Source organism: Herpailurus yagouaroundi, unplaced genomic scaffold, assembly GCF_014898765.1.
Source record: "Herpailurus yagouaroundi ecotype Mexico unplaced genomic scaffold, PumYag 215, whole genome shotgun sequence".
Lineage (NCBI taxonomy): Eukaryota > Metazoa > Chordata > Mammalia > Carnivora > Felidae > Herpailurus > Herpailurus yagouaroundi.
Window position 1 is genome coordinate 1,763,950 of NW_024412446.1, and position 18,761 is coordinate 1,782,710.

An 18,761-nucleotide genomic window follows, 5' to 3' on the forward strand; every position below is an offset into this window, starting at 1 on the left:
ATGTAAAAAGAATAAAAAAATAACCTATAAGTTAGTAACAACTGATAGAAAACTGATTTAAAAAGAAGTGAGAATCACAGAAAGATTTCCAGAGTTTATTACACAGGAAACAAAAATCATTTACTTCCTCTATAAGCAGAGACAGAACAACACTCAGATCAACCAGTGGGAGATTCAAGAGCTGGGCAATCAGCCTTATATCAAAGCAGCCTCTAATGATTCTACTTACTCCATTCCTGCAGAAATCGCTCCTCTTTTGGTACCAAATATAACATTACTCACATGGGGAACCCAGACAGACTGAACATATTACCTCCCACATTACTCTTATTAAGTGCCTACCACCTACAGGCACTCTCACATGCACCTAAAATTCTACCAGCTCTGGAACTCCTTTATGGACTTTTAGCACGAAGAACATTATGTATTTCTCATTTTACTTACGTATGAAATTGTACTTTAAAACTCTACTTATTAATATACATTTAGGGATAACAGAAATCATAGAAAATACTAAATTAAGTGAAGTCATGAAGTTTTTCTATGTGCTCTAGACTGATCTTTGAAAGACAACATAGCCCACAAGGGCATCATTTATATTCTGATAAAAATCCTCAAATTTACAAAGTGATCTAGAGACTTGAGTTTTTCAATACGTACCATCTCAGACTGACTGACAACAAACCACAACTTTCTAAGGCCTAAATAGAAATTATAATAATCAGAAAGTATGCAATGTTAGGTCTGTTCCTCAATAGCTACAGTTTCATTAAATATTTGCTATATATCAGGCATTATTTAAAATTTTGTGATGTTTTTTTAAATAAAACTTTAATGTTTATTTTTGAAAGAGAGAGAGAGAGAGAGAGAGAGAGAGAGCGCGCACACGCATGAGTAGGCAAGGGGCAGAGAGAGAGGGAGACACAGAATCTGAAGCAGGCTCTAGGCTCTGAGCTGTCAGCACAGAGCCCGACACAAGGCTCAAACTCAGGAACCAAACTGTGAGATCCTGACCTGAACTGCAGTCCGATGCTTAACTGACTGAGCCACCTAGGCGCCCCTACTGTTCATTTTTGGGAGAGAATGAGAGAGTGAGAGTACGAGAGTGTGCACAAGTGGGGGAGGGGCAGAGACAGGGAGACAGAGGATCCCAAGTGGGCTCTGCACTGACAGCAGAGAGCCTAATGTGGGGCTCGAACTCACGAAACTTGAGATCAAGACCTGAGCCGATGAGCCACCCTGGTGCCCCAGGCATTATTTAAATTTTTAAATTATTCCTTCATATTCAAAATAATTGGGTAAAATAAGCATTATTACCTTTTTAAAGACAAGGAAACTGAAGCTCATTTTAAACAACTTGCTAAAGGCAACATTTTTATTAAGCAGCCACACCAGGACTCAAAACAGCAGCCACTCTGGCCCTACGTGGTTATATGCTATTTCTATTACTTCTATAATCCAAATTTTTGCAAACTTAGCACTACTGACATTTGGGGATGAATAACTGGTTGCTCTAGGGGGCTGTCCTGTACACTGCAGGATGTCTGAAGTAGCCCTGGACTCTACCCACTCGATACTAGCAACATCCCTCCGGTTAGCCGTGACAATGAAAAGTGCCCTAGATATTGCCAAACGTACCCTGGGGAGCAAAATCGCTCCCAGTTGAGATCCACTGCCATAATACCATGCTGCTTCTACATGCTGGTGATGGTCACCAAAAAGACGTGACTGCCTTTTGACCTGTGAGCTGGCACTGGATCATTGGAGGCTTCTCATCCTATGTCGATCCTTGGAATGTGGGTTCTGTTTGTCTTTCACTTGCATGGTATATGTGAATGAACCCAGTTAAAGCCTCTTTATAAAATTTTTATAAGGCCTCTTTATAAGATAGCTTTCTAGAATAATTTCTAATTAAAAGAAGCTAACTGGTTTGTTTATTTATTTATTTAGAGAGACAGACACATTGTGAGCAGGAGAAGAGGACAGAGAAGGGGAGAGAAAGAGAGAATCCCAAGCAGGCTCCACACTGTCAACACAGAGCCTGATACGGGGCCCGAACTCACCAAACTGTGAGATCACGACCTGAGCCAAAACTGAAAGTCAGACACTTAACTGACCAAGCCACCCAGGTGCCCCAAGATGCTAGCAGTTTTAACCAGAACCTTTGCTAAAGGCTATTCTGGGCCAAGCTGAGGCTATTCTGAGAACATACTGCTTGTGCAGAACACTCATCAAACAGAAATAGGTTTCCTACTTATTCAGTAATTTGTGCTTTGGCAGAGAGGACAGAGCAGAGGGAAGTGGGGCTTCCCAGGGCAGCTCTCATGGTGACTGATGGAAGCAGAATGGAGAAGGTTTAGAAGACATTAAAGGGGCAAAGTCCTAAGCCAACAGGACTCAGGAGAGCCGAGTTCACAAACAAAAGAAACCATGCGATGGGGTTGTTGGGAGTCTCAGGAGTGGCAGACTCTAGCATGAACATGCTAACTGAAGTCAGAGTAGCTCAAATGCCTTGGAGGAAAAAATAAAAACCATAGTAAAGGAGAGAAAATCCTAATGTACGGAAAAAAAGCTACAAAACAATCACTATCACCCAAAAGTGCATTTTTTTCTTGTAAATATACATTTGGTGGAAATTCTAAAAATTCTCACATCTGTGGGCGCGCCTGGGTGGCTCAGTCGGTTGAGCACCTGACTTCGGCTCAGGTCATGATCTCACGATCTGTGAGTTCAAGCCACATGTTGGGCTCTGTGCTGACAGCTCAAAGCCTGGAGCCTGCTTCGGATTCTGTGTCTCCTTCTCTCTCTGCCCCTCCCCCACTTGTGCTCTGTCTCTCTCTGCCTCTCAAAAATAAAATAAAATGTAATAAAATGTAATAAAATGTAATAAAATAAAATAAAACAAAACAAAACAAAATAAAATAAAATAAAATAAAAAAATTCTGACATCTGTGAAGAAGTCATGGGAGCTATTCTCCTGTAGCTCCAAAGTGGTTGCTCATTCTGAATACAGGTTTGCTTTCAAAATAATGAATAAAATCTGCATCTGAAAATAAGTTTGGCTCTAATTCTCTCAGGAAAGACTGTACTATATGAGTTTGTACAGCTATCAACGGCACCAGGACCTTTTAAGTTAATATTGTAGCAATAACGTTAACCCTGTCTAATGTCTATTTCATAGTTACAGGAGCAGCAGCCATCATTCTCATGAGCTCCCATAAGCCAAGCACTTGAATATGTGCTTTTTTTTATTTAATTTTTTTTTTAATGTTTGTTTATTTTTGAGAGGGAGAGAGACAGAGCGTGAGCAGGGGAGGGGCAAAGAGAGAGGAAGACACAGAATCTGAAGTAGGCTCCAGGCTCTGAGCTGTCTGCACAGAGCCTGATGCGGGGTTCAAACTCATGAACCGTGAGATCATGACCTGAGCTGAAGTTGGACGCTTAAGCAACTGAGCCACCCAGGTGCCCCTTGAATACGCACTTTTTATACCACAGCTCAATAAATACTCCTAACACCTTTCTACAATGGCACCCCTCATTCAACAAAAGAAGAAACTCAGTGACGTTGAGCTAGAATTTAAGAGAATTTTTTTACTTCAAAGTCTGTCTTTTCTCTTTCAAATAGTATTTCACTGAAAGTCTGCTTTAACTGTTATAAATGGGATAACTATAGGAAAAGGAAGTGTGTGTGATTCCCCCCCAGAAAGACAAGAAATGAAAACAAATCTATTACTTGCAGCAAGGTACCCTACTCCAGGAATGAGCTTGGAAATCAACATAACCCCAAAAGTATTCAGATCTTGATCAACATTTTACTCTCCGATTTCAAAGTCATTTCTGCAGGAGCTTTCACCTTTAGGATGCCCTTCTGAAGTGAGCTATAAGAAAATTACTAAAGCAGAACCCCCTGGAAACGTTAATTTTTTTTTTTTTTTTTTTTTGCAAGAGATTCTAGTATTTTCTGGTGCAGTGCTGCCACCATGTGGAACAACTTCTGAAACAGTGCAACAAAATACCCTCCAGAGCAGAAGAGGACTCAAGCATCAGAGTAAGGAGCTTGAGAGGATTTCCACAGTAAAACAGGTCTCAGATAATTAAAGGCCTTCATATATTCAAAATTTTAACCATTTTGAAACAATAAAACAGTTCTAAATGTGTACGTGTGAATACACACATTTAAATTCTATTGTAGACATACCTCTATGAAGACAGTGACCAATAACGGGTATTGGGACTCAGAACTAGGTTAGAATCCTGGCTATATTAGCACTAGCTGTAGGACTCTGGGATAATTTCCTGAGTGTACACTTCTTGATCTCAACATGGAATAACCTCTATTGCATCGGGAAGATAAGAGAACGAAGCAATAAATCGTTAAGTAAAAGCATGTATCTGGCATAGAATGCATTTAAGTTTAAATTTCCCTTTTCCTAAGAACGTATGGTCATCAGAATCCTTTGGAATCTCTCAGATGTTTGAGCTATTAAACCTTACATTCATGTACTCACCTGTTTCCTATCAACAGTATTTGACCCAGCTGATAAAAAAGGAAAATCAGTGGTCTAAATGCCGGTTGTAATACTTTTTGGCAAAAAGCATGACATCGATTGAGATGAAAAGTATGGGTTCGAGATCAAAGGTAGGCATGTGTGTCTGTTGGCTATCTTAACACAAACTTTTCAGTTCTTCACTAAAACAAGCATGAAGAGCTCAAAAAATGATTTGAATAATAGTATGTAAAACAAGACCAGAACAAGAGTAAGGCAAGTAAGGCACAAGCTTAAGGAGACACTCCACTTTCAGGCTTCTGCAGGTATGGAGCTGACACCTGAATGTGAGTACCATTTTAAATTTTGCACCCTGTGAGCCTTGCTAGCACTCCATTGAACAATATCAAGGGAAAAGTTCTGCTACTGAGAAATGTGATGAGAATCAAAAAGATTTTCTATTTAGAGAGCGATAGGTCCAATGATAATTAATGCTGACACCTGCTCTAGGAAAATCGGCAATAAAGACACAGTAAACAAAAGTGGCTCCTGAAAGTTTCTCAAAATCTACCAGGTGACCTTAAATTTTCTCTAAAAGTTTCCTCAAAGGTAACTTGTGAAAATCCCCTGAAATCACCTCCTGATAAGCTGTAGTAAAAACAGATTAGGAAATTTTATTAAGATTATTATAGTTTAATATAATGTTATATTAAATTCAAACAGAGACCCACTGATGTGATGCCTGTTTATATTACTTATACAGGTAGGTATGGCATGGGGGAAAACAGGTAAAACAAGCCTAGCACATGCTGATAATTACCGAATCTGATGATGGTAAATGGATTCATTTCACTTATCTCATTTTCATTTAGTCACTTTAATTTTGAATATGTTTGAAAATTCCCATAATATAAAGTATAAATAAATAAATAAATAAATGGCATACATGTTACTTGAGAGTAGGATCTGGCCAAAACCAGCCCTTCCTCCATAATGAAAACTTAAAATAAGTTAAATTAGGTTTGTTCCAGAATCATTCCACCCTCTCAACTGATCTGGATAAAGTTTTAAGTTCTAAGTGCTTGGGTACAAAAAAAAGAAAAGAGCAGAAAAAAGAAAAAGCAAACCTTTACTAAACCATCAGTTACTGCCTATCCCTAATCATCTAATTTTGTAGGTTCTACTTTGAAGAATTTACATTAGTGTAAAAATGCCTTTTTCTCCCCAAAATGGAATTTCCTAAATAAGTTAGAATTCATTTTCACCTCACTCCACTCCACATTCCTAGTCCCACTATTTAACAAGTTTCCATGAGTGCACAATACCCTATTCATCTGGATGCCTGAAATTGGGAGCATGGAAGCCAAATACTTTTCATCTTCTCATTTGTCCTCAGGTAGAAAATTTCCAGTACAGCTGTTCAGAGTAACAGTGACTCAGAAACAACACTAAAATACAACTTAGGACCAACTACACAGTCTATAACATAGATACTAATGCCTTGTAAATTTCTTTCTTCCTTTTTTTTTTAAACTTATTTGAGAGAGAGACAGCACACATGCAGGACAGGGGCAGAGAGAATCCCAAGCAGGCTCTGAACTGTCAGCGCAGGGCCTAACATGGGGCTCAAACCCACGAACCGTGATATCACATGACCTGAGCCAAAATCAAGAGCTGGACGCTCAACCAACTGAGGCACCCAGAGGCCCCTATAAATTTCTTCCTGTATGGAATAAAAAAAAGCGGGGGAGAAGTCACATGATCTTACTTGAGGTGGAAAAAAGGAAAGGCTAAATCTTCTTACTGATGGTGACATCCTATCAGAAGTCATAGTTTAAGCACATCCATATCCGCACCCACTTCTGTACCTAGAAGGTGGCTAAAAAGATCCCTGATGATAGTAAGTACCATAGTACCTTAAAAAAAAAGTGGGGCTTGCTTCATCCTTTGACCTTGATACTAAACTTGAAGGAGAATAAACAGAAGCCAAGGCTATTCAAAGAATAAGATGAACCAAATGAAATATCAAAGCAGAGATTTGAGTGGGTAATTTGCAAGTGAGAGGCAATGTCTATTTCAAGGCAAATTCCAGAAAGTTCAACAACAAGAAAAGTATTCAAAGGTTACTCATTTGATTAACTCACAATTATTCACCTCTAAGTAAATATTGTATTAGGCAAAAAGGGGAGAAAAGGTGGCCATATTCCTTCATCTTCTCAGCAATGATACTTTGACCAATCATTGAATTCAAATGAGCTCCAGTTACCAGCAGAGTCAACATACCACTTGGGACTTTCTCCCCTTCATTATATGGACAAAGTTAAAAATGTTAATATGAGAAATAAAAGTACTCCAAACTTTAAGGTGTTAAGTTGTTTTCCAGCTCCTAAATGTTTAAAGTTTGGTTTTTTTTTTTTTTTTATTTTTATTTATTTATTTATTTTTTTTTTTTTTTTTTTTTTTTTTTATATAGAGAGAGAGAGAGAGAGAGAGAGAGAGAGAGAGAGAGAGAGAACACGCATGCACACACAAGCATAAGCGTGGGAGGGGCAGATAGAGAGGGAGAGAAAGAATCCCAAGCAGGCTCTGCACCATCAGCACAGAGTCTGATGTGGGGCTCGAGCTCACCAACCTGTGAGATCATGACCTGAGCTGAAACCAAGAGTCTGACGCTCAACCGACTGAGCCACCCAGGCCCTCCTAGCTACCAAATGTTTAAAACGTTAGTTGTCAAAAGAGAATCTTGTCCTAGAATTTTCCTGTAGAAGAATGCATAAAAATCACTAAGCAATAAATATAACTTTGTTTCTATTGCCACACTGCTAGAAAAGACAACAAACATCTGAAGAAATCATCTTCAAAAAACTGCTATCAATTTAAGGTAAAATCCTCTTAAAAAAATGACGAAAGAACCGGTTGCTGAGCAAATACAGGGATAGGTATGATGCAAAGGTTTGCTTTAAGACCCTAGTATTTTAGTAGTTGGTTTTCACCTCAGAAACACCTACAGTGTGAGACAGATAATCTGAGGGACACACAGAATTCATACTTCCCACAGCTAACCTAGGTTTCAATGTCCCAAACATAAGATTTGTTTTAAACATGCTTTTTTAAAAGGGACCCATTTTAAGCACTATTCTCTCTATAAAAGCAGAAGTTTGTTACCATTGGATTTGAATCTGCTATGAGATCCCGCAGAGAATCCAGAAATCCCTGATCCTCTACCATTTGGGCATTGATATCATGGAGTTTTGCCACACAGACTGCTGCTGTTTTCCGAACATAGGGATCTTCATCCTTCAAACACTTTCGGAGGGGCTCACACAGATATTCTGTAATCTTGTCCACCCGGATGCACCCCATGGTCCTGACTGCCAAGGCCCGAATGAGAGGATTAGGATCTTCACAGTCCTTTAAAAAGGAAAAAAAAAAAAAAAAAAAATCATTGACAACTGTAGGTGTACATGGTAACTAAAAGTAAATAGTCTAGTTTATACAAACCACAAAAAAATATTTCCTTAATGTAAGCTTCCAGTTACATTCTATATCAGAACATAAATCATCCCATGCTATTGTTTCCTAAGTACAAATCTTAGTTGCCTATTTAAGAGTTTAGCTTAGAAAATCATTTAATTGTTTCATAAACACAGTGAAGAAATGCCCAGAAGGGCAGCACCTTAGTGAGCTGGTAATACCATCCCCATGGCTATTAGTGGACCTCCCTTAACAACAGGAAAAAAATGAGGAATTGAAAAGATGTGTTCCACTCCAGAGCCAGTCTGCAAATATCAAGTAGAGAGAAAAGAGGTTGGGACTTTCTGGGGCCTACAGCCAAGAAAGCAAAGGAGAGAGAAACTGGTTTGGGCCTGCCCCAAGTTCCTGGAGTTAAGCAGCAGAGAGAGCCCTCCAAGATCTCAATTAACATACATTCTCCTTTTTTTTTTTCTTTCCCCAAATGAGGGATTTATTTACTTATTTATTTTTAAGTGAACTCTACACCCAACATGGGGCTCGAACTCATGGACCCAAGTTCAAGAGTTGCATATTCTACCAACTGAGCCAGCCAGGCACTCCTACATTCTCCTTTATTAGCAAATGCTTCCAAATACAGTACAAATAGAATACTCCTTAAATTGCACTATGCTAAAAATTTTCTTTAAACATTCTAAACCTTGTATACACCAAAGTACAAAACAAGTAAACTAAATTATCTTTCCAATGATGTAGTCCACCTATGAACCACCAGACAGAAAGAATGTTATGTTCTCTGATTTTGTACAATGTAGCTAAACACAGGTAAAGAACAAAAATTCCATAAGAAAGAAAGCATATAGTTTATTTTTCAGAACAGTTTAATAAAAGCTAATTTTAGAAATACTGTCTTTTTTTTAATGCAGACTAAATTCCCAACAAAGGGGAAAAAACAGCAAAAAACCATATATATATATAAAATATTAAAATATGTATTTTTTAATAGGTACAGCCTCATTATGTCCATCAAATCTAATGATAGGAAAACTATGACTGCATGTTCAATAATAAGAAATTTCTTAATGGTCAATTTTTTAAGATGTGAAAATTGTAGTTATGTTTAAAAAAGAGATCTTATTCTGACAAATGTTAAGGATGAAATTATTTTTCATCTTTATCATGTTTGGGATTTACGTTAAAATTATCTAGTAGGAGAATGAGGAGGAGTCAGGAAAGCATGTATGGGAGAATAAATAAAACACGACTGGTCATGGGTTATTAACTACTGCAACTACAAGATGGGTAGGAATTTATAATACGATTTCCTCTACTTCATTATGTTTCAAAGTTTCCATAATAAAAAAATTAATCCAGTGTTAAGACCTATTAAGACAAAACAGAGGTAGTAGCTCCTGTGGTTTCTACTACTTCTAACTCATAAGCATAATTTTTACAAAGGGAAACTAGATAAAGCCCAGGTTACTGAAACTGCAATGATATACCTAAGCTTTGTCAGCCTGGGTAGGTAAAACATTAAGGCTTCTTCACCTGCTTTTCTTCTTCCATCTGGCAAGGACACCAAGACCAGCTAACTGAAAGCTCTCCATATGGTCTGAATTGGATGACAAATGCTGGCATAAAGAAGGCTTAAAAACATGAACATTCCTAGTCAGTGCCAGTACTTCTCCAGAGGCCCTCTTTTGGAACAGAGGTTGCTTATTTGCAATGCAGACATTAACTATATCAAGAAACACTTCTGAAAAGGTTACTTGAGACAGAAGAGACTGGTCTTGAGTCCCTGGGGGAATGTTACCTTCACAAAGCTGTTGACAGCCATGATGGCCATGTCTGGCTGACTCTTGGCGTAGTTCATCAAATAAAGGTACACAAGCTTCTTTAATTCCAGATTGTCGGTTTGCATACAGTTCACTACATCTGGAAAGAGAGAGCTGAGAGGAGAAAAGAGAAAAGAAAAATGAAAAGATGTTGGTGTCAAGCCAATGGATAGAACCTGAAGAAATGGCCTTATTTTACAAAGTGATCTGATGCAAGGACAAATGTCCCCACGGTAATAATAATTATCTCACTGAGATGAATTTCTAAAGAAACTGTAACCCTGGGTCTCAAGAAAGTCTCTAAAAATAGAGTTTTTAAGAAACTTTTCATTACAAAAATTCCTAACAAATAGAAACAGCAGTATAATGAACCCAATATATCCATCACCCAGCTATAAACAAGTATTAATACATGTCCTTGATCCATTCTCCTTCCCTCCCTGTCCCTATCCCATCTAGTTGCTCTGGATTATTTTTAACCAAATCCTAGACATCATATAATTTCACATTTAATATTTTAGGACATATCTTTTAGAAATGTTGCTTTTAATTTTTTTTTTTTTTTTAACGTTTACTCCCTTTTTGAGAGACAGAGTGTGAGCAGGGCAGGGGGCAGAGAGAGGGAGACACAGAATCCGAAGCAGGCTCCAGGCTCTGAGCTGTCAGCACAGAGCCCGACACGGGGCTTGAACTCACAAACTGTTGAGATCATGACCTGAGCCGAAGTCAGACACTTAACCAACTGAGCCACCCAGGCACCCCTGGAATGTTGCTTTTAAAAAAACAGTCTCTATCACATATACAAATTAACAGTAATTCTACATATCAATTCATTGTAGGTTCAATGCACTATGGTTGCTATACTTTTTAAATGTTCATATTCTTCTATCCTTGGCCAGTGAGAACTTACTCAGTTCGCTTCTGAGTTCCTGGGATGTGACCTTGTATTTTCACCAGTTTCCTTGCTTTCTGGTAGGACATGATGTTCCATCCAGGATCACTTGGTTCATTTCTAATCTTACAATTAAAATCAGTCATTTTTCTAAGACGTCCTGATTCCCTTCTAGTGGAATTTATTCTTTCTTTTTTTTTTTTTTTTTTATTTTATTTGAGAGAAAGAGCAAGCGAGCACGTGCAAGTGGGGAAGGGGCACAGAGAGAGGGAGAGAGAAAATCCCAAGCGGGCTCCATGTTGTCAGTGCAGAACCCGACAAGAGGCTCGATCCCACGAACTGTTGAGATCATGACCTTAACCCCAAATCAAGAATCAGACACTTAACCAACTGAGCGACTCAGGTGCCCCTATTTCTTTATTCTTAATATTACGTATTCAGACAATGAAAACGAGTCTCCTCAAATATAAAAGGAGTTTACACTTTTTCCAAGTTCAAGTCATTTCATGATTTACTACTTTCCTGTAAAGCCAAAGGAAAGTGGCATCATTAGTTTAGAAGGTGAGCTTATTGGATTTTAACGTATAAGCTGTATTTTTTTTTTTAATTTTTTTTTCAACGTTTATTTATTTTTGGGACAGAGAGAGACAGAGCATGAACGGGCGAGGGGCAGAGAGAGAGGGAGACACAGAATCGGAAACAGGCTCCAGGCTCTGAGCCATCAGCCCAGAGCCCGATGCGGGGCTCGAACTCACGGACCGCGAGATCGTGACCTGGCTGAAGTCGGACGCTCAACCGACTGCGCCACCCAGGCGTCCCTAAGTTGTATTTTTAAAATATAGGTGAACTATAATTTTATGAGATTAGCAATTAAACTTCCCCTTAAAGCTTTATCAAAGTACTGTAAAACTTCTAAATACTTCTGAACATCTTACTACAAGTACACAGAAAGCAAATGTCAGTATATTTCTACAAAAAGGAGAATGGCTGAAATAACTGGTCACATGGTACAGCTCCTGGACACACACACACAATAAGCAGAGATAGTTATTTACAGAAAGGAAGATGGACAGCAAAGTCAAAGAATCCACCTTATCTCCAACGAACCAATGACTTCTGCTCTGAAAGGCAAACTGTTTAATCAATATACATACCTAGTTTCAAGCACATGTAGATACTCAACAAACACTAATCAACATTCCCCCAAAATGAATGTTCTTTCCATTTCTTAGAATAACTCATGGGCAAAACAACTAAAAACTGACAAACAAATGTGACACATTAACCAACAGTAAATTTAAGATCCTGAGTAATTTAATTCCAACAACCTGCCCAAGATCAAAAAGATCTTGGTCAAGAACAAAGTTCTAGAGGTAAAAACTGTTAAGTATCAACCTATAAAGCTAGAAAGTTGATTTTTCCAATATGGTAGCCACTGGTCATATGTAGCTACTCACTGGCAGTGTGTAGTCTGAACTATGATGTGAGATATATATATATATATATATGAGATATATATATATATAGGAGATATATATATACGAGATATATATATGTATATATACACACACACATATACATATACACATACATATATATTTATGTATATATAAAATACACATTGGATCTTGAAGACTTAGTATGAAAAATATAATGTAAATTACCTCAATAATTTTTATTATTTTTAAATTTCATATTGGAATGATACTCAATATACTGTTAAATAAAATATATTATTAGAATTTCATCTATGTTTTAACTTGGCTATCAGAAAATTTTAAATCATATATGGGGCTCACATTGTATTTCTCACAGCACTGAACTTGAAGTTACTTGGAGGGGAGACTGAAATATGATAACCTATGAATAGCTCAGCTCTATTTATTCTGCCTCTTTGAGCTATCTAGGCACGGCACAAATCCCATCTCCTCCGAGAAGTGTTCTTCAACTATTCCTATTTACATGTATCTCTCTTTTGTAGAATTCTTATTGCCTTTAATGTATACTCTAGTTCCTAATAATAAAATTGTATTTCATTACTCCCTAAGTTTTCAGATTTTGGATCTCTTCAACTAGATAGTAAACACAATGAAGGCCAAAAGATATCTACTATCATTTTGTTTAAACTATGATATGTGGGGCGCCAGGGTAGCTCAGTCAATTGAGTGTTCAAATTCTTTTTTTTTTTTTTTAATTTTTTTTTTCAACGTTTATTTTTGGGACAGAGAGAGACAGAGCATGAACGGGCGAGGGGCAGAGAGAGAGGGAAACACAGAATCGGAAGCAGGCTCCAGGCTCTGAGCCATCAGCCCAGAGCCCGACGCGGGGCTCGAACTCACGGACTGTGAGATCGTGACCTGGCTGAAGTCGGACGCTTAACCGACTGCGCCACCCAGGCGCCCCTAGAGTGTTCAAATTCTTGATTTTGGCTCAGGTCATGATCTCACGGTTCATGGTTTCGAGCCCTGCATCGGACTCTCCACTCTCACTGCAGAGCCTGCTCTGACTCCTCTATCTCCCTCTCTCTCTGCCCCTCCTCAGCTTGCATGCATGTGCTTACACTTTCAAAAATAAAACACTAAAAAAAGTTCTAAAATAACAAATGCATTTCATATTAACATATCACTTTAAAGCAAAAAAATTTGTATTTTTTAAAAAATTAAGACAATATTGTTTTACAGGTTTTACATGTCTAGTTTAAGCAATGACAGCTATATCCTCATATTTGCTCCTGCATTCAACCTGTTGTAGAATGTTGGGTTTTTTTTGTTGTTGTTGTTGTTAATTTATTTATTTTGAGAGAATGTGAGAGAATGTGAGTGGGGAGAAGCAGAGAGAGGGAGACAGAATAACAAGTAGGTTCCACACACTGTCAGCACAGAGCCCGATGTGAGGGTTGAACTCACAAACCGTGAGACCATGACCTGACCAAAATCAAGAGTTGCACACCTAACCGCCTGAGCCACCCAGGCACCCCGTAGAATGTTGTTTTGACTGAAGTGTAAGAAGCAAATCATACACATATATTAACTGGAAAAGAGAGGAGTATTTTAACAGCTTTTTCAAATAACTGGATATTCTTTGATACATTAAAGCTAGACAAAGGCTTTTTCTCTTTTGTCTTTTTCAGCACACACATTAATCAGCTTAAAAGTCAGCTACAATGTGGAATCTGAAACCATATCAAACTTTTTAAACTTGCTTGCAATAAGATCTATCTTTTATCACTTAATGTGAATGGATCTTTTACCCATGGATACTTCTATGATCTATGCACTGGTCATTTAGAAAATATTGGTTGAGTTATGCAGATCCTCCCAATGACACATTTCATCAGAGAACAGTAAATAATACATTAATTCATTTCACCACCAATCTCATCAGAAAAGTCTCTAAGTATTGGGATGCTGTCAAGCTCATAATGAGAGATACAAGTTTTCTAACAATCTAATTTTTACTTTAAAGCTCAAAATGGATCTGTCAATTTTTTTCTCTAGAAGTGACAGGTTCACTTTGTTCATTTTTGATAAAATGTCTCCCAAATACTGAAGATCTGATTAACTATAATTTGTCTGTCAATCATTCTTTTACTTAAAAATGGTATTCCCAATTCAAACAATCGGCTTTTTTCCAGGTCAACCAATCACACTATGTTATGCAGAAGTGCTTTATGCATAATTCCTATTTTATCGCATAGTATATTAAAAAGACCTGACTCATATTTCAAGGCTTAATAAAATACATTTTTAATGCTTCAATGAAGAATAGCCCTAAGTGAAACTGCCCTTTTTTCCTGGAAGTAAGTGGTGATGAAGGATACAATGACTACTATCACAGTTTGGCACTACTACCTTGATTCGCACTAAGGCATCAGCAGTGCAAATGTCAACACAGTGAAAAGGCAAATAATACCTAAGTATTACTATAATAGCCTTGACCTCATAAATCCCCCAAAAGGATTTTGGGAATCCTCAGGGGCTTGCGGATAATCTGCACCTATTTCCAAATGGTCTGGCTGAATTACGGGGAGAGCAGGGAGGGTGAGAAAACAGACTTTGTTAACGTTGATTTTCATCTTGAATTCAGCAACTGATTCTAGAGTTGTAGAGTTAAGAACATTGGCTCGAGCCAATTAAAGAACATATGAGCTTCTGCTTGTCGGTACATTTTTATCATCTCCTAAAACTACTTCAGCAACAGATCTGTAACTGTGCCAGCTCTCAGGAGGTTTTATGCTAGATCTGGACGCAAGAAAATCAAACTGGTTTCATTCTTCAAAAAAAAGTCACAGAGTTCACGTAAAAGCAACTATACTTCCTTGTGATTTTCAATGGGACAAACCCATTCTTATAGGTTCTTTGTTTACAACAGTTAAATGAAAAGCAGTAAAAGCCATAAAATAGGGTATGGGTCTAAAGTGACCGACAGCAGGAGTGATGACCCTTACCTAACATCCTTCCCCACAGTCATGGCAGCAATCACCTTCTTCACAGCCTCCTTCCTCTTTTCTTTCTTTTCATTGTTGAGTTCAGCCTTCAATTCAAAGATTTCTCCTACAAGAAAAGAGAACAAATTGGTAAGATCCTAGGACCAGAAAACTAGAGCAAAATACTACACTCTGTAATAAATAACATGACAGCTGACCAGAGACAGGGCAGCAACTGAAGTAGAGGATTTAAAAATTACAGGATAGGTACAATTCAAATCCCTAGAATATTAATTGACCATTGATAAAGATACCATCATTTAGGTTATGCCAGAGAGGAAGCTGCAATCCGGATCTTAGAAGTGTGGGAGTGGGGAAAAAGCAAATCTCATATCTTACTACACAGGGGAGAGAACGGCGTCTGAGGGATGATCTTCCATCAGAATTTCAAGGTCCCAAGGGAAACAATAAATGTAGGCACGGGAACAGGTTCACAAATCTGTTTTCAAGCCAAAGAGACACTAGATTATCAGCTCATTCACCCACTCTCAGTTTCACAGATAAAGAACTAAGGCTCAAAGATCAGAGTGAGTCAGTGACAGAGCTGCCTTTAGAACTGTGTCTCCTGACTGCTGAATCCAGAGGTTTTCAACCTTGGCTAGACACTAAATTACTTGGGAGGTATTTAAAAATAATAACGGGCTGCCTGTGTGGCTCAGTTGGCTGGGCGTCCAACTTCAGTTCAAGTCATGATCTCGCAGTCTGTGAGTTTGAGCTCCACATCAGGCTCTGTGCTGACAGCTCAGAGCCTGGAGCCTGCTCCAGACCGTGTCTCCCTCTCCCTCTGTCCCTCTCCTACTCGCTCGTGTGTGCACACATGTGCTCTCTCACAAATAAATAAGCACTAAAAAAATAAAAATAACAATGCTCAGGCTCTATTCTGGGGCAAATAAATCAGCATGTCAAACAGAACTCTTAGGTTCATACTTTTTAAAGTTTCTCCAAGTGATTCTTTTTTTTTTTTTTAAGTTTATTTTTGACAGAGCAAGCAAGTGAGCATGAGCTAGGGAGGGGCAGAGAGAGAGGGAGACACAGAATCCAAAGCAGGCTCCAGGCTGTCAGCACAGAGCCTGACGTGGGGCTTGAACTCAAGAACCGTGAGATCATGACCTGGGCCAAAGTCAGACGCTCAGCTGACTGAGCCACCCAGGTGCCCGTCTCCAAGTGATTCTAATGCACAACCAGGGCTGAGAATCACTGCTCTAATTAGCACTTTAAGAAGCTGACAGGCTTTAAGGCCCCATCCTATTCAACTGATCTAACAAAAATGATAATCTTGAAGCTTCAAGAATGGTACAAACCAGAACCATTTCTAAAGGCACAATCCTGAATGAGTACTCAGGCCCCACACTGGGAAATGCCAGGGGTATCATCACTATCTTAAGGACCAGGCTCACCTATCTTCAGAAAACTGGCGCTGAAAGAAAAGGTAACAATCTTCCACTGGTTTTAAAAGAAAGAAGAAAATATACCACTAAGCCTATGAAAGAGAAACTGGCTACTCCCCGTCCAACCTTCCATCTGTACTCTTAAACTCTTCAACAACACTGCCTCATTTTCCTCCATTTCTAGGACTGTGCTTGATGTTCATTTTAACCAGACTTCATCCATCAGTACAGAAACAGTGGGGACAGCAAATTCTGTGATCTATTAAAGCCTCTCAATGGGAAGGATGAAACTGGTAAGAAACATAAAAGTTGACCACTAAAAAGGCTTGTGACATTAAAATCCACTACCAACAAGGCAAACAGATTAATGCTACAAAAATCAGCTTTATTTAATCAACAACTGAAAAATAGCAGTCAGGAAAGCTGGGCCCTTTAGAGTCATGCTCCTCTCCATCAAGTCCTCAGCTGCCAAATCCAGCTCTCAGGGTTCCCATCATTTACTTCTAGGAACAGTAAAGGACAAGCCACGGGTTTCAAAAGTCTGAACTGTGAATAGCAGCAGGAGCTGAAGAATCAAAACAGGATGTAACTGAAACTATTCCAATCCTAGCATAAACTTAAAGAATATGTTCCAGTGGCAGCTCTGGTGGGTGTTGCAGGAAGTAAAAGGAACACACTCTATCCATTTTTTAAAATGTGGTATTTACCCAGCAGTGATTCAATCTGTAGGTCTTAAACTTTTACAAATCCCTGAATAAAAAAAGGTTACCAGGACTCATTACAAAAGAAGGTTTGAAGAGTTAGGGGAGTTTTTTAATTATACATTTTTATGTCAACATAGACAATACCTTGGTCATAAAGCACACAAAATGTTAACAAAAGAAGAAATAAATGCCATTTCAGAATGGTAAGACAATCAGAAAAAAAGCTGATAATGAATGACAAAGTGCTAATAGTTTTTGTTAAGTATAGAAAATAAAGATAGGGAAGAAGTTGGGTGAGAGCCAAAGAGGGCACAAATTATCTCATACATACAAGTTCTTCTATTTTTCTCTTCCTCCTCCCACTAATCAAATCTACCAACCACTGCTAACAGCCAGCAATGGTTCTCAATCTTGGCTACACAGGAGAAAAATGTGGGGTGCTTAAAAACTCCCCACACCCAGGCCATAGCCCAGACCAATGAAGTCAGGGTATCTCAGGTGGAGGGTCCTAGATATCAGTATTGTTCTACACTTCCCTGAGAAATTCCAATGTGTAGGAAAGATTGAAAGTCACAGACTAGCAGTTGATAAAATTAAGAAACTCACTATGTAGTTCTCTGTATTGTAATAGAAGAGTTTGTTTACCCTGACATAACTCCAAATGACCAGAAGAGGCCAGATATGCTTGCACTTTCCTGAAAACAGTGTATCAAGCAGATAGGCTGTTTGCTCACTCTAGACCACCACAGTGTGCCCTCCTATTTTAAAATTAAAAAACAAAACAAAACAAAAACAAAACTTTTTTTCAGGGGCACCAGGCTCAGTCAGTTAGGCATCTGGCTCCTGATTTCGGCTCAGGTAAGGATCTCATGGTTTGTGAGATTAAGCCCCAGGTCGAGTCTGCGCTGATAGTGCAAAGCCTGCTTGGGATTCTCGCTCTCCCTCTCTCAATAGAAAAAAAAAAAAATCATTTCAATCTTAAAAGTTGCAAGAGTCCCCAATTGTTAACATTGTGCCACATTTGCTTTATCATATGTTCTATATATTTACATGTTTCTTCCTGAATAGTAAACAATAATAGTAAACTTGCAGCCATCCTGTCTCTTTAGCTCTAAGTACATCAATGTACAATTTCCAAAAATGATTATCTTATATAACCTAATGCTATGATCAAAATCAGGAAATTTAACATTGACACATCATCATCATCTAATCTATGGACTCAACTCAAAAGTTTTGATAACCTCCTTCATAGTAATTTTACCACCATCCCCCCTCAGGCCAGGATCCAATGATCAGTATGTTATATTTTACTATAGTGTCTCTTTAGTCTTCTTTAACCTGAAACAGTTCCTTAGCCTTTGTCTTTCATGATAATGACATTTATTAAAGGTTTAGGCCAGTTATTTTACAGAATGCCCTCGGTACGGGGTTTATCATGGATGTTCCCTCATGATTACATTGAGGTTATGCATTGTGACAGGCATAATTCTTAGGG

General features: G+C 38.4%; 1 protein-coding gene across 4 annotated transcripts in view; it reads right to left on the bottom strand.

The window, feature by feature from the left end:
- Positions 1-18,761, bottom strand: part of AP2B1 (adaptor related protein complex 2 subunit beta 1) — a 127,717-nt gene that overhangs the window by 99,491 nt on the left and 9,465 nt on the right. For 3 of the 4 annotated variants that reach the window (XM_040455189.1, XM_040455190.1, XM_040455188.1), the window contains exons 3-5: positions 15,133-15,238; positions 9,772-9,907; positions 7,653-7,898 (exon numbers count right to left, since the gene is read on the bottom strand). In XM_040455189.1, coding sequence (XP_040311123.1) covers positions 7,653-7,898; positions 9,772-9,907; positions 15,133-15,238 — 488 coding nt within the window. Of the gene's footprint in view, positions 1-7,652; positions 7,899-9,771; positions 9,908-15,132; positions 15,239-15,510; positions 15,611-18,761 lie in introns of all 4 variants that reach the window. The other variant, XM_040455191.1, reaches the window with a different exon arrangement.